At 38.9% G+C, this 14,567-nt stretch overlaps 1 protein-coding gene across 2 annotated transcripts; it reads left to right on the top strand.

The window, feature by feature from the left end:
- Window positions 1-1,219: 1,219 nt before the first annotated feature.
- Window positions 1,220-8,950, top strand: LOC133289004 (auxin response factor 6-like). 2 transcript variants are annotated; one of them, XM_061486856.1, is made up of 14 exons: window positions 1,220-1,386; window positions 1,979-2,091; window positions 2,896-2,994; window positions 3,094-3,150; window positions 3,222-3,380; window positions 3,484-3,568; window positions 3,892-3,982; window positions 4,330-4,494; window positions 4,565-4,687; window positions 6,069-6,144; window positions 6,283-6,430; window positions 6,576-7,705; window positions 8,089-8,285; window positions 8,494-8,950. In XM_061486856.1, exons 1-14 carry the CDS (start codon window positions 1,338-1,340, stop codon window positions 8,684-8,686), a joined length of 2,685 nt encoding a protein of 894 aa, XP_061342840.1. In that variant the 5' UTR covers window positions 1,220-1,337; the 3' UTR covers window positions 8,687-8,950. The 2 variants fall into 2 exon arrangements, with proteins under 2 accessions (XP_061342840.1, XP_061342841.1); XM_061486857.1 differs by lacking the exon at window positions 4,330-4,494 and having other exon boundaries at window positions 8,494-8,949.
- Window positions 8,951-14,567: the final 5,617 nt, after the last annotated feature.

The raw sequence follows: 14,567 nt of genomic DNA, 5'->3' as shown, positions 1-14,567 counted from the left end.
ACTGGTGACAGTAAATTATTAGCTGAATGGTAGTCCTAGGTTATTTGAATTGTCTGTCTAATTCGTATTTTTTAATTATTATTTAAAAACGATGATTTCAAATTATTTATGTGAAATGATTCTCACCCTATTAAATCAATAAACAAGTTTAACTTTTTCTTTAAATTATAAGAAAGTTTAATGGACCGCAAGTAAACTAGACCAAATTTAAATGATCATCAGCTAAAATAATTTTTTTTTTTGATATATTCACATGTTTATTGATTATTTAATTAATCCGGTTAATACAACCAATAGTTAAAATAAATTTAAACTTTAATTGTGTTGCCTAACCCATTCATGCATAAATATATTTGGGGTGGCTATTTCAGTATACCCACATGAAAAGTGTATTGGTTAGTTGTAGCACATATATTGAACTTCGTTCTCGAAGAAATGATGAGATTAATTCCTCGTTTGAGGAAAGAAACACTCCCGACCTCCAATTTTTTTTTTTAAATTTACTTGAAATAAGATTTAAATCCCTAAACAAATCTTTAAAAGCTCAATTTTCAATTGTCAATGGGGGTTTAGCAGAAAACTACGGTATCCAATAAGGATATACAAAGGTCGAAGGGTTACGTATTTGTAGTTGAAACTTGAAACTTACGTTCCCCACCCTACCCATGACCCATCGTTACCATTTCGTAGGATGTATACTACGAACCCAAGATCAATTATCACCAGTGCACTGTTCACTGTTCACTATTATTAAGTTACAAGTCATAACCAATTAGCTATATCTATCTCTTTCACTCTCACTGTTTCTTTTCTTCTATGCTTTCTCTCTCACATCACACTCTCTCGTTCTCTCCTTCCACTGAAATCCACCAAGTACTCCCCCAACATCCACGTCACTCTCACTTAACTCACTTCTCTCTCTCTCTCTCTCTCTCAATCCTTCTAATTTCACTGTTCATGTGAGCTCAATTTTTTGAGATCTGGGAAGCTAGGGTTTTGTGTTGTGCTTCTCAAATTAGGGCTTGGGGAGGTTCATTCCAAGATGCTGGATTTGAATGTGGTACTGGCCTGTCTTGTTGGCTTATGAAAACTAGAAGGATTGGATGTTGCATTAGAAATGATTTTGGATGATGTTGTATAGTTAGCTTGCTTCAATTTTGGAGCTTTGGGAGGGTGAGGGTGGGGGTGGGGGTGGGTGGGTTTGATTCAAGGAAAATGAACAAACGTACATGGATAATGGTTTTATTGAACCCAAGTGGGTAATTGAGTGTTAATTTGGACTTGGGGTTGGAGTTGAATTTTTTCTAGTTTGGAACTTCATATATACCTCTGAAAGCATGAAGCTTTCTTCTTCTTCTGGATTTAATCAACAGGCTGAGGAAGAAGGTAACTTCTTTCTTTTGTTCAAATTACTTTTAAGTACTGCACCACTTTTGTTTTCTTTTTAAATTTAGTATCTTGTCTTTACCTCTGTTTATTGGTGTAGTTGTTCTTTTCGTGGAGGTAGTTCTTTTTGTCGCTGCATGGGTTCGTAGGGAGGCATACAGTAGTACTTTTGGGTTCCTTTTTTGGCATTATATGTCATGATCTGAGGTTTAACACGTTCCTGCAGTCTGTTTTTATTTGTTTCTAATATATGTTAAGGTCATCTTCACAGCGTCTTAGCCATTTAATTCGTATCTGATTTAGCCATTTAAGTCTGCACATATATGCAGTTTATGATTTTAAGTTTGAAGTGACGAGCTTGTATTACTATTTTTTTTTACTGTTACTATACATGCCTGTTTGTGTATATGGAGTTTGGATTATGGTAGTTTATTTTAATTGATAAAATATGCAGTCGATTTAATACATTATTACTGATATGCGACTTGCGGACTGGACTATGGTGTCCTTTTGACGTATCTTCTATAATTACATTAGCAACGCTGTGAATGATTTACTTCGTGTATATTCATATTAGCCTATGATTGTGCAGGGGAGAAAAAGTGCTTGAATTCTGAACTTTGGCATGCATGTGCTGGCCCTCTTGTTTCTCTTCCTCCTGTTGGAAGTCGTGTAGTTTACTTTCCCCAAGGTCACAGTGAGCAGGTCAGTAATGCTACTTTTATCTGTAAGTTGGATTTAGAGAGAACTATACTTGATTTTTTGCTTTTCATGGATATTTAGTTAAGCTGATATGCCCATGAAAACGCATAAGAACATATCAATAATTAGAACCTCATTTAATATATCCATATGATCTTTGTTAGCATGTCAGTCGTACTACGTTGATCTGTCTGTTGAATCTCAGTGGATTCGACTTCAATTTATTGCTTTGTTCTGTATATCTGATGAAAGCAGTTATGTTTGTGCCAGTGCAAGCGCATAATTTTAAGACAACATATATTTGGTATTTGACCTGATAGGAGGGATTCACAGTTAGTGGGTCAGCTGTACTGAGAAAATATGAAGAGGTGTAAACTGTAAGTTACATGTCAGTGGACTTCGTGGATTTATGTTTAAGTTGTTATGCCTACATGGAGGGAGGTCATCTAAGACCATGGAGCAGTAATCTTTAGTTTCAGGCTAATAAAGTGAAGACAAAACAAAATATGCTATGTTGAACTTTTGATTTGATGCCTTCTGTTGTTGCTGCAATGCAACTCTTCCTCATAACTCATGTCCCTGGTAACACAATATTGCTTTACGCTCGAAATGAGCAGCTTTCTGTTAAATTTTTAGTAGAAATTGACATTAAGGTTTCAGTTCTAGAATAGTGTGAACTTTGGTCAGTGTTGTCTTTTCTAATCTATTGTTGCGTTTGAAATTTCCAGAGAACTGATTGCTGTTCGTATATTTCATTTGCATATGTTGTTATTCAGTTATTTGACAGATTTAGATGTTCATTTACAGGTTGCTGCTTCAACCAACAGGGAAATAGATGTACATATTCCTAATTACCCTAACTTGCCACCACAGCTTATCTGTCAGCTTCACAATGTGACAATGCATGTAAGAATAAGATTAATAGTTTAGATTAAGTCTACTTCAGAGTTCAGAGAAATTTTTTATGGGCTTGCACTCTGAACCTTTTAAGCCCACAATTTACAGGCAGATGCTGAAACAGATGAAGTATATGCTCAAATGACTTTGCAACCTCTAAGTCCGGTACTTACTTTTCTCTTATTTTGGTACCTTGTTCTATTCTTTATCATATCTTGACATGATTCACTTTGTAGCAAGAGCAAAAGGAGGCGTATCTGCTACCTGCAGAATTGGGTACTCCCAGCAAACAACCAACCAACTACTTCTGTAAAACATTAACTGCAAGTGATACCAGCACTCATGGAGGATTTTCTGTTCCTCGAAGAGCAGCTGAAAAAGTCTTCCCTCCTCTTGTAGGTCATATGGACTTAGTGATTTGGCTGCTACATTTGATTCACAGTAATTAGTTTGTCAGCCCTTGACCTGGTTGATATTTTTGTTTAATTTGTTTCTCAGGATTACTCACAGCAGCCTCCTGCCCAAGAACTAACTGCCAGAGATCTTCATGATAATGAATGGAAATTCAGACATATATTTCGAGGTTTGTTTTTCAAAGTGTTTGGTATAAAATTATTTGCGGTCCTTGCACATGCTCATTTATGTTCACTTTATGCTCTTGAACTTAATTACTGGTGAATGAATGCACCTCTGATGTACTTAATATTCGATGAACTCAAATCTGTGACCTTCCTTTAGATCAAGCAAAACATTACAACAGGAGTAGCATTTGGAGCAGGACATAGGTTTCTAGAGATTAATCTAATTGCATATGATATGAGTGTACTGGCTGTGCTACCTCTTCATTTGCTTAAATTGTTACTTGAATGTTTTTGCTTCTTACTAGTTTTGTATTTTCTCTTGCAGGTCAGCCCAAAAGGCATCTTCTTACTACAGGGTGGAGTGTCTTTGTCAGTACTAAGAGGCTTGTTGCTGGTGATTCAGTCCTTTTCATCTGGTACATATAATTCTGATGTTTCCATTGACTTGACCTATTGGAGATTGAACTCCTTTTTCTCTCCCTCATCTAGTCTGTTAAATCTGCGCACAAGGTTTTACTTACGTACATACATACATATTATATATATATACAGTGAAAAGAAATTTATTAGAGGGCTTAGACTAGAAGTCATGTTATATTTGTATTAAGTTCTCCATTATATTTAAATAATGTCTGTTAGGTGCTTATTGACCTGATAAGTAGGTATTATCTCATTAGCCTGCCTGTCTAGCAAAATCACCAATAAGATATTGTAAGTAACTATAAGATATAATTGTAACCATTCTTATTGTTCTTTATATCAGGAATGAAAAAAATCAATTACTCTTGGGCATACGACGAGCAAATCGTCCACAGACTATCATGCCATCATCAGTTCTGTCAAGTGACAGCATGCACATTGGCCTTCTCGCTGCTGCAGCTCATGCAGCTGCCACAAATAGCCGCTTTACTATATTCTATAATCCTAGGTTGGTAACTTTAGTGCTAATGATCAGAATTATCACACAACAAATCATACTGAACTCGCTTTTATTACAGGGCAAGCCCATCTGAATTTGTCATTGCCTTGGCCAAGTTCTTTAAAGCTGTGTATCATACACGAGTCTTTGTTGGCATGCGATTTAGGATGCTCTTTGAGACAGAAGAATCAAGTGTACGTCGGTAGGTATTACTTGTCTTAAATTTCTTCTTCTCTTATTACTATCCCTACTCAAAGAAGAAACATTAGCTCAAATAAGCTAGAATTTTCTTCTCCCATATAATAGTGTTAGGAATGAAAAAAAGGAGGTTTGCAAAAAGATATGGAGAGTATATAGTATATACTAGAAGAAACAAGGGAAGCAGTTGGACAGTTAGTTGGGTCAATTGGTTGAATAAAACAAAATTTATAGGCAGGTCATCTTCGGGGAATTATTTAGATTGGGGTATATTGCTCTGGTGTAAAAGGGAAACCCTCGGAGGAGGTCTCTCTCTTTGGTTTGTAGAGATCCGATAACAAAAATTACTTGTCATCTTTGGGGAATCATTTAGAGCCCGGTACATTGCTCTGGTGTAGAAGGGAAACCCTTGGAGGTCTCTCTCTTTAGTTTGTATAGATTCGATAACAAAAATTACTTTATCTCTCTCTCTCTCTCTCTCTCTGATCCCCCATCTCTGCATGTCAATCTCCCTATGTTTGTATCATATAGTGTTTAGTTTATGTCATTGGCCTATGACATAGAGAAGCAGTTGATTTTGTTAAAATGGTCCTTGTATTTTAAAATTTGTAATTGATTCCTTAAAGTTTCAAAAAACTTTGAATTGGGTAATGGTAGGATGGATTCAGGGACCTTTTTTTTTCCAAAACCATAGGACCCAGCCCAATTACAAATTTAAACTATAGAGATGTATCTGAATTTTCTCAAGAAGTATAGGGATCTATGGAATAATTTAACATTTAATTATACTTTCCAAATTTTGTTTATGTTCATTTTTTGACATTGTTCATCAAGGAAGGTGTGGTGATAACCATATAATACTTTGGTTTGAAAGTGTAGTGTTCTGTGTTTCATTAATGAAAAAGGGATAGTGCTACTCACAGAACACTGCAGTCACCAATCACAATAGCACACAACTGCACAATGTACATAATTCCATCGCATGTTTAACAGGAGAAAATATTAGTTGAACCCCTTTAAATTTAGATAGAGCTATGTCTGTTGTTGTGACTTCTACAGTTGTGTCAGTAGGAAATGTGTTATGGACTTTTGTTCTTATTAAATACTATGCTCTCTTTCTCTTTGCCGTTCCTCCATTTGGTTCCTGCCATCTTATGTTGCTGATTGGTTATTTTCTAACCATTGTTATTGTATTAATAGTTTTCTGAGGGCCATTTAATGCCAATATTTGTTGTGCACTTTTGTTTAGTAACTGGGAATTTGACTGGTGGTGCATTACTTATGGCCTTTTAGCCATGACAAAATTTGCTTATGTCCTTCCGAAAGATGGTCTTTTCTGAGATTTTTTTGACATTGACGACTCATTGTAACATGTTCTTGTCCAGATACATGGGTACTATAACAGGTATTAGTGATTTAGATCCGGTCCGCTGGCCAAATTCACACTGGCGTTCTGTGAAGGTTTGTCAAGACTGTTTGATTCATCAAGCAACTATCTGCCTTTGCTATAATAGAATTTAGAACAATTATAGAAATATCTGAAATTGTCTTTAAAAATGATGTAGAATTTGGTTCTTGAACTTTTGTCTACTGGCGTAGGTTGGCTGGGATGAATCTACTGCAGGAGAGAAGCAACCAAGAGTTTCCTTGTGGGAAATTGAACCTTTGACAACATTTCCAGTGTATCCGTCTCCATTCCCCATGAGGTTGAGGCGCCCTTGGCCATCAGGACTACCTTCTTTATATGGTATGTGATTGTTTTGTTAATTAAATGTCATGGCATTCTCCGGGGTCTTTATGACAATATGCTTTGTTTTATTTTGTGCTGTGAGGTACATGACATCATTACCTATGTGTGAAGTTATTTCTGGCTTTCATTTTGTGCACGTCAGGTCTCAAAGATGGGGACATGAACATTGGTTCTCCGTTCATGTGGCTCCAAGGTGGGCTTGGGGATCAAGGAATGCAATCTTTGAACTTCCAGGGGCTTGGTGTGACACCATGGATGCAACCAAGAGTTGATGCTTCTATGCCAGGTCTCCAGCCAGAGACATATCAAGCAGTGGCTTCTTCTGCATTCCAGGAAATGAGGGCAATGGATCCTTCAAAATCGTCTTCCCAGTCTCTGTTGCAGTTTCAGCAGACTTCAAATGTTCCCTGTGCTCATACGTCTGAGATACAGAGGCAAGTATTACCACAGTCTCAGCCCCAAAACACCCTTCTACACAATTTTCAAGAAAACCAGGTGCCTGCTCAGTCACAACTTCTGCAACAACAGTTGCATCGTTACCACCCATATAGTGATCAGCGGCAACAGCAGCAGCAACTTAAAAATTTGCCTGTTCAGCAGCAGTTACCAAATGTCATATTTCCTTTATCTAATTTTGCATCAGGTACCCAGTCTCAATCTCCATCCATGCAAGCCCTAGCTTCACAGTGCCAGCAGCAGAGCTTTCCTGAACCTAGCAGGAACAATATTTCCAGCTCGGATGTTTCCCCTATCCAGAGTATACTAGGTTCATTCTCCCAGGATGGAACATCCCAGTTACTTAACATAAATGGATCCAATTCTTCCATATCTTCCGCAGCCGTACTACCTAAGCAAATAACTGTTGAACCTCAGCTTCCATCTGCTGCTGCTCAGTGTCTATTGCCTCAGGTGGAAAACTTGGGAACATCACAATCAAATGTGTCTGAGCTTGCTGCTTTGCCTCCATTTCCTGGAAGAGAACATTCTGCATACCATGGTGCTGCTGATCCTCAGAGCAATCTGTTATTTGGGATTAACATAGATCCCTCTTCTCTTATGCTTCAAAATGGCATATCAAACCTGAGAAATATAGGGAATGTGAATGATTCATTGTCATTGCCATTTTCTGCTTCAAATTGTGGTGATGCTACTGGCACTGATTTCCCCCTAAGTTCAAACATGCCAACTTCAAGTTGTGTGGATGAATCAGGCTTCTTGCAGTCTTCTGAAAATGTAGACCAGGCAAATACACCAACTGGAACCTTTGTGAAGGTAATAGCTAGTTTCTTTTTTGTTTATAGGTTGTATGCCTTCATTCATATATTTTATGAGCAGTCTTTTGATTATCATTTACCAAAATTAAGCATCACTTTATAAATTACACAATAGGTTCAACATAAAACTTTCATATATTTATATAAGATATTTTATGTTCAATGTTTAATTGATTCTCTTTTAGAGGGATATTGGGATCTATTTATATAAGCAGTGGATAGTGGTTTTGATGAAAAAATTTCATGTTGAATCCCAAGTTCTATTTGTATTTCCTCTTCTTTTGTAGGATAATGATTTCCTACTAGTAAGTGGATGTTGTCTATTGTCTGGGACCGCTGCTCGAATTTTATTTGTTGATAAATGTGGTGTAATTTTGACAGGTTCACAAGTCAGGGTCCTTTGGGAGGTCGCTGGACATTTCTAAGTTCAGCAGCTATGATGAGCTGCGCAGTGAGCTTGCTCGCCTTTTTGGCCTTGAAGGCCAACTAGAGGACCCTCAGACTCAGAGATCAGGCTGGCAGCTTGTATTTGTTGACCGAGAGAATGATATTCTCCTTCTTGGTGATGATCCTTGGCAGTAAGTTGGCATATGCCAGTTGTTATTTATGTTCAAGTTGTAGCATATTAGTTATTACATTGATTAATGACTTAAGTTTTCACAATGACTTAAGTTGTAGCAAACAGAAGTATTTAGTAACTCGCATGTCAATGGCATCTTACGTAGTAGGATGATTCTTGATTCTGTACCGAAACATTTACACCATCCTTTTTTTTTTCTTCTCCAGGGAGTTTGTGAACAATGTTTGGTACATCAAGATACTGTCTCCACTAGAAGTGCAACAAATGGGCAGTCCTTCTACTTCTGCCCCAGGTCACAAACTTTCTACTACTGGCAACTCATGGGATAATTATGTGAGTCAACAAGAGTTGAGAGGTTCGAGAAATAGCATGGCATCAATGGGGTCTTTTCACTACTAGGACATTCTGCTTCTAAGGAATGTTAATTGAAAATTTATGGTGGCGAATCTTTTTGTTACACGTTTCTTATGTATGGATTGGCCCAGCATTCTTATACGCATTAATGGTTGAGAAGCTTTATATAGATCAACAGCAAATGACTGTAAATTATAATAGGTGACCTCGCTTCCGTAATGGTTAGTTGCTTATAGCAGTTATTAATTATTATCCCTCTTTTTTAGTTCTTGCAATTAAAAATTGGAAGCTTCAGTGTTGCTCTATTTGCTTATATAATAAATATAACAAAGATGATACTGGGCCACTAGCCTATCAAAAAAATAAAATAAAATCGTAATACTTACATTACGATTTATGAATGAAAGCCTGTGGTGTCTCGTAACCTTGACAATTTGAAGAATAAGATGTCGCAAAAATTTCGCAAGAATATGGTTATGTTTGGTCTTTATAAAACGAGTAGCTGGAGTTACATCCCTCATGAAGTTATTTCCTCTAATAGACGAATTTTATAAGGACGAAACAACAATTATTCACGAATTGCATAAAAATTAATTCTAAGTGAATTTATGTATGAATGAAATGGTAACACTTCACTAAAGACATCCATTCGCTTTATATTCGAGTTTTGGCTACGAAACTCTGTTAAATTTTAGTCGGAAAATTTTTGTCACCTTTATGATTTTTCTATGCTTGAATCCGAATTAATCAATATGCGTTGGCGGTCTGATATCGGATAATTTATAATAAAAAAAATATGTGCTGAAATTTCTACTGTTTATAAAATGAAAATACTTGCACCAGCAATGGTAAGATCTCTACTGTTCATTTTTAAACATAGCTGAAACAAAAATTAACACGTCATAGTGTGCATGAAGAATTTTATTTATTTATTTCTCCACAGGTTCCAACATAATAATAAAAAGCGTTAGTTTTCTACCTAGTTAACGTAGATAATTTATTTACATCAAGCACAAAACAACATCGTTTTGGAACAAAAATCAAGATATTTTTATAATTATAATTTATTTCAAGGTTATAATAGTCTTTTTTAGTATAATTTTTTTATTTTTCAATGCAAAATGATATCATTTTAAAAGTAAATGTAGATAACTTATCTATTTTTTTACTGTAAAATATTAAAGCCTAACAAAAAAAAGACAAAGCTAAATAAAATTTTGAAGTCGGTTTAGGAGAAATTGATTTTCCAATCTAAAAAAATCAGAACATTTAGAGAGTGAAAAGCTGAAATTTGGAACATAAGTATTTTAGAAAACGTAATAAATTGATTTTTTTTCTCTGAAAAACCTATTTATAATGTTTCTGCTTTTTATCGAAGGATTTTTTTTGTACCATACTCGCATAAAACTAAGTGAGTCCCATTATAAAAAAAAGAGAAAGAAAAAATTTATGAGATTCACTCTGATAGCCTTAAGCTATTGATTCACAAGAAATGGAAAATTCAAGTAGCGATATTATAGCTCAGCAATTCGAGTTTGCTGATTACTCCAGAAATGAAGGTTCAAGAAGAAGACAAGTTTGTTACAAATATCAGATAATCCCTCTCACACCTCTCTTTCCTAATATACTGAAACAAAATGAAAGTGATGGGCTTCAGGCTACTGACCCATTTACAAGAAAGAAAGAAAATTAGACTCAAAAGGTTTCAGGCCCGTTGGCCCAATTGTAATCTTCAGCACCCATGTGCTCTCCTTGTCGCACCCATGTGCTCTCTTCCGCTTACCGACACCTAAGGGCCACGTGTCTCGACCAGATAGTCCTTTGCCCACTTAGCTGGCACCCTGATCCTACTCCCCCTTCGACGTGGTGCTTCCTCTGTTGTTGTTTGATGTCCGTCTTCTTCCTCTGTTCTCCCATAAACGTTCTTCTCCTCTTCTTCTGTTGATAAGCCCTTATCAATTTCCTCCACCCTTAAAAGATCGATCTTGTCCTCAAGATCAAACTGAGGAAAGGCCTGGCAAAACTCCGAGGCGGAGATCCACGATGCGTCCTCCAAGGGCAAGCCGCGCCACTGCACAAGGACTTGCAAGTCCGAACCTTTGCCACTTGCTAGGGTACGGGAACGCAAAATCGCCACCGGATCTGTCACAGGGTGACCGTCCCAGGTTACTATGGGTAGTGGTTGGTGATGAAAGGAGCCATTTTGGCGAAAAGCTTTCAGTAGAGACACATGGAAGACTGGGTGGATGCGTGAGCCGTCCGGTAGAGCCAAGCGATATGCAACAGCTCCGATGCGTGTCGTGATGGAAAAAGGCCCATAGTATCTGCGTCTCAGTTTGGAGTAAGACTGATTCCGAACTGATTTCTGCCGGTAGGGTTGAAGTTTGACCAATACTTGGTCACCGACGGCGAAGTGGATGTCGCGGCGGTGCTTGTCCGCTTGGGTTTTCATTCTCTGTTGTGTGCGATGTAATGTTTCGCGGAGATTTCTGATGACAGCATCCTTTTTTGTTAACAGGGCATCCACAGCTTCAATGGGTGAAGCCTCTCCATCATAGGGTTGCAACGCTGGGGGTAAACGTCCGTAGAGGATCTGGAAGGGAGTTGCTCCGATGGCTGACTGGTAGGAAGAGTTATAGGAGAACTCAGCCCATGGTAGGTACTGAACCCAGCTCTGTGGATTGTCCATTGTATAGCAGCGTAAATATTGTTCTAATCCCCTGTTGGTGACCTCTGTTTGACCATCACTCTCAGGATGATTGGCTGTACTGAAGTGAAGGCGGGTTCCACTTAGACTAGATAATTCTTGCCAGAATTTGCTGATGAAGATACGGTCTCTATCTGAGACAACCGATTTAGGGACGCCATGATGTTTGCAGATGTCTGCAACAAACACGGTTGCCACCTTTGTAGCGGTAAAATTGCTCGGTAAAGCTGAGAAGTGAGAATACTTAGAAAGCCTGTCGACAACAACCATGATGGCCGTCTTTCCCTCTGATGGAGGTAACCCAACTATGAAATACATCGAGAGGTCCTCCCACACCGCTTGAGGAATGGCTAGAGGCTGCAGTAGGCACGCTGGGGATAAGGGCTGGTACTTCGTGACTTGGCACACAGGGCAAGTTCGAACAAACTCCTGAACATCATGTTTCATATTAACCCAATAGTAATGGGTGGAAAGCCTATGCAGGGTCTTACGGTTACCTCCATGTCCTCCTATAACTGTGGAGTGGAATGCATGAAGCAAGGCAGCGCGTAGATCGGAGGTGCTGGATAAAACGATTCTCCCTTTGTAAAAGAGCAAGTCATCTTTGAGAGAGTAATGCTCGTACCCTTCGGTTTGTTCTTCTATGGCTTTCTTTAATTTTATTAATTCTGACTTACTGTTAACTTCGGCTTTTATGGAATCCAGCAGAGGGTTAACTAATGTGGACAACGTAAATAGTACAGTTTGCTCAGAAATATCCTTCTTCTCACCCTCATGCACCCTGGACAATGCGTCGGCCACTTTGTTGACAGCTCCTGGGAAATACTCGATGGTATAATCAAAGCCCAACAACTTGACAAGGAAACGTTGTTGCTCTGGTGTCTGAATTACCTGGGCCATCAACTCTCGGATGCTGTGTTGATCCGTCCGGATGGTGAACTTGCTGCCTAACAGATACTGGCGAAACTTTGCAACACTCTAAGTGATGGCAAACAGTTCTCTAACATAAGTTGATGATTGCTGCATTTTGGGTGATAGTTTCCGGCTGAAATAGGCAATGGGTTGGTTATTTTGACTAAGCACAGCTCCAATACCAATTCCCGATGCATCAGTCGTCAGCACAAAGGGCTCACTGAAATTCGGTAAGGCCAGAACTGGAGGGTTGGACAACACCTCTTTCAGTTGGTCCATGGCCTGGGAAGCAGCATCATTCCACTGGAATCCATCTTTCTGAAGAAGGTTGGTGAGAGGGGCTGCCAGTTGAGAAAACCATTTGACAAACTTCCTATAATACCCAGCCAATCCCAAAAAGCCCCTTAGTTGTTTCACTGTCATGGGTGTTTTCCAGTCCCTGATGGCTTGAATTTTGTTAGTATCCGGACGTACTCCATTTTCTCCCACCACATGTCCCAAATATTCCACTTCAGATTGGGCAAAGGAACATTTCTCTCTTTTGGCATAGAGCTGATTGTCCTGTAAACATTGTAGCACCCTCCGGAGATGCTCCAAGTGATCCTCTAGGGTCCTGCTATACACTAAAATATCATAAAAAAAAACAATTATAAATTTTCGCAAGAAGGGTTTAAGGACTGAGTTCATGATTCCCTGGAAAGTGGCTGGTGCGTTGGTGAGGCCGAAGGGCATAACCACAAACTCATAGTGACCTTTGTGAGTGCGAAAGGCGGTTTTGTAGATGTCTGGTTCAGCCATACGGATTTGATGGTATCCAAACCTTAAGTCTATTTTGGAGAACACAGTGGCCCCTGCAAGTTCATCAAGCATCCCGTCCACTGTTGGAATTGGAAACCGATTTGCTATGGTTACTTGGTTAAGAGCCCTATAGTCTACACAAAATCTCCAGGTCCCATCCTTCTTCTTGACCAGCAACACTGGGGATGAGAACGGACTAAGGCTGTGGCGGATCACCCCTGTTTCTAACATCTCCTTTACCATTTTCTCTATTTCTGATTTCTGAAAATGTGGGTATCTGTATGGTCTGACATTAATTGCTGTGGTTGTAGGTGCAAGGTGTATACGATGATCTTCTTCTCGAAAGGGTGGTAGATGCAAGGGCTTCTCAAAAATATTTGCAAAGTCATGCAGAAGCTGTTGCACTTGGATGTCTAACTTCTCGGTTCCCTGAGGTGGATGCTCTATATATTGCTCAATAGCTTGTAACTGATAGAGGTATGCAACCGAGTGTGAAGAAGTCAGCCTGCGTAATTGATTTAATTGGATAGCCTCCACAGCTATATTAGACTCTCCTTGTATTTCTATCAACTAACCATCCCTCTCAAACTTCATCAGCAGCTGTTTATAGTTGATGGTAACATCCCCCCATTCAGATAGCCATTGCACACCAAGAACGACTTCAGCCCCTTGAATTGGTAATACATACAAATATGGATAAAAAACATGGCCCTGTATGTCGAGTGGCACATGTGAGCATACCCCCAAGCAGTTCATTACCTCCCCATTCCCCACCAGTACCTGGAATTTCTGTGTGGGTTTAGTTTCCAATCCCAGAAAATTCACCAAGCGTTCCTGTATAAAATTATGAGTTGAACCCCCATCCACCAAAATTTGAGCCACTGTCTTGTTGATCCTCCCCTTGACCCGCAGGGTACTTGTTGAGTGTTGACCAGCCATGGCATGCAGGCTAATCTCCGGCATGGAGTTGTCATCACCCCCAATTTTTTCATTACTGACTTCGTGTTCCAGTTCCAGTTCATTCCCATTGGATTCTATGCAGTCATCCCTTTCGTTCTGCACTATCAAAATAAACATCTTCCCCTTGCATATATGATTCCTGTTGTATTTCTCATCACAATAGAAGCACAACCCTTTCTCCCTCCTATCTGCCATTTCTGCAGAGGACAGTCTTTTGATGGGAATGTTCTCTTTTTTTGGCATCATGCCCGAAGTAGTCGACCGTGGTGGGGCTGGTAAAAGTCCAGGTTGGTTAACACTAGTAGATCCCACTGTGTTTCTGTTATAGTAGGACCTCACGGTACTTTTGTCATTTATTTTATCTTCTATTAACTTGGCTAAATCAATGGCCTGTTCTAACGATGCAGGTAAGTGTAAACGGACTTCTTTACGTATTTCAAGTTTAAGACCTGACTCAAAAAAACTTTGAAGACTGATGTCATCAATCCCAATTACCTGGTTTGCTAATTGCTCAAACTGCGTTTGATACTCCGTCACCGTAGCCACCTG

This window comes from Gastrolobium bilobum, unplaced genomic scaffold (assembly GCF_033153095.1).
Source record: "Gastrolobium bilobum isolate Gb01-03AN ecotype WA unplaced genomic scaffold, APGP_CSIRO_Gbil_v1 utg6815, whole genome shotgun sequence".
Classification (NCBI taxonomy): domain Eukaryota; kingdom Viridiplantae; phylum Streptophyta; class Magnoliopsida; order Fabales; family Fabaceae; genus Gastrolobium; species Gastrolobium bilobum.
Note: the sequence above shows the minus strand (reverse complement) of the source record. Positions and strands in the feature narration are given on the sequence as shown.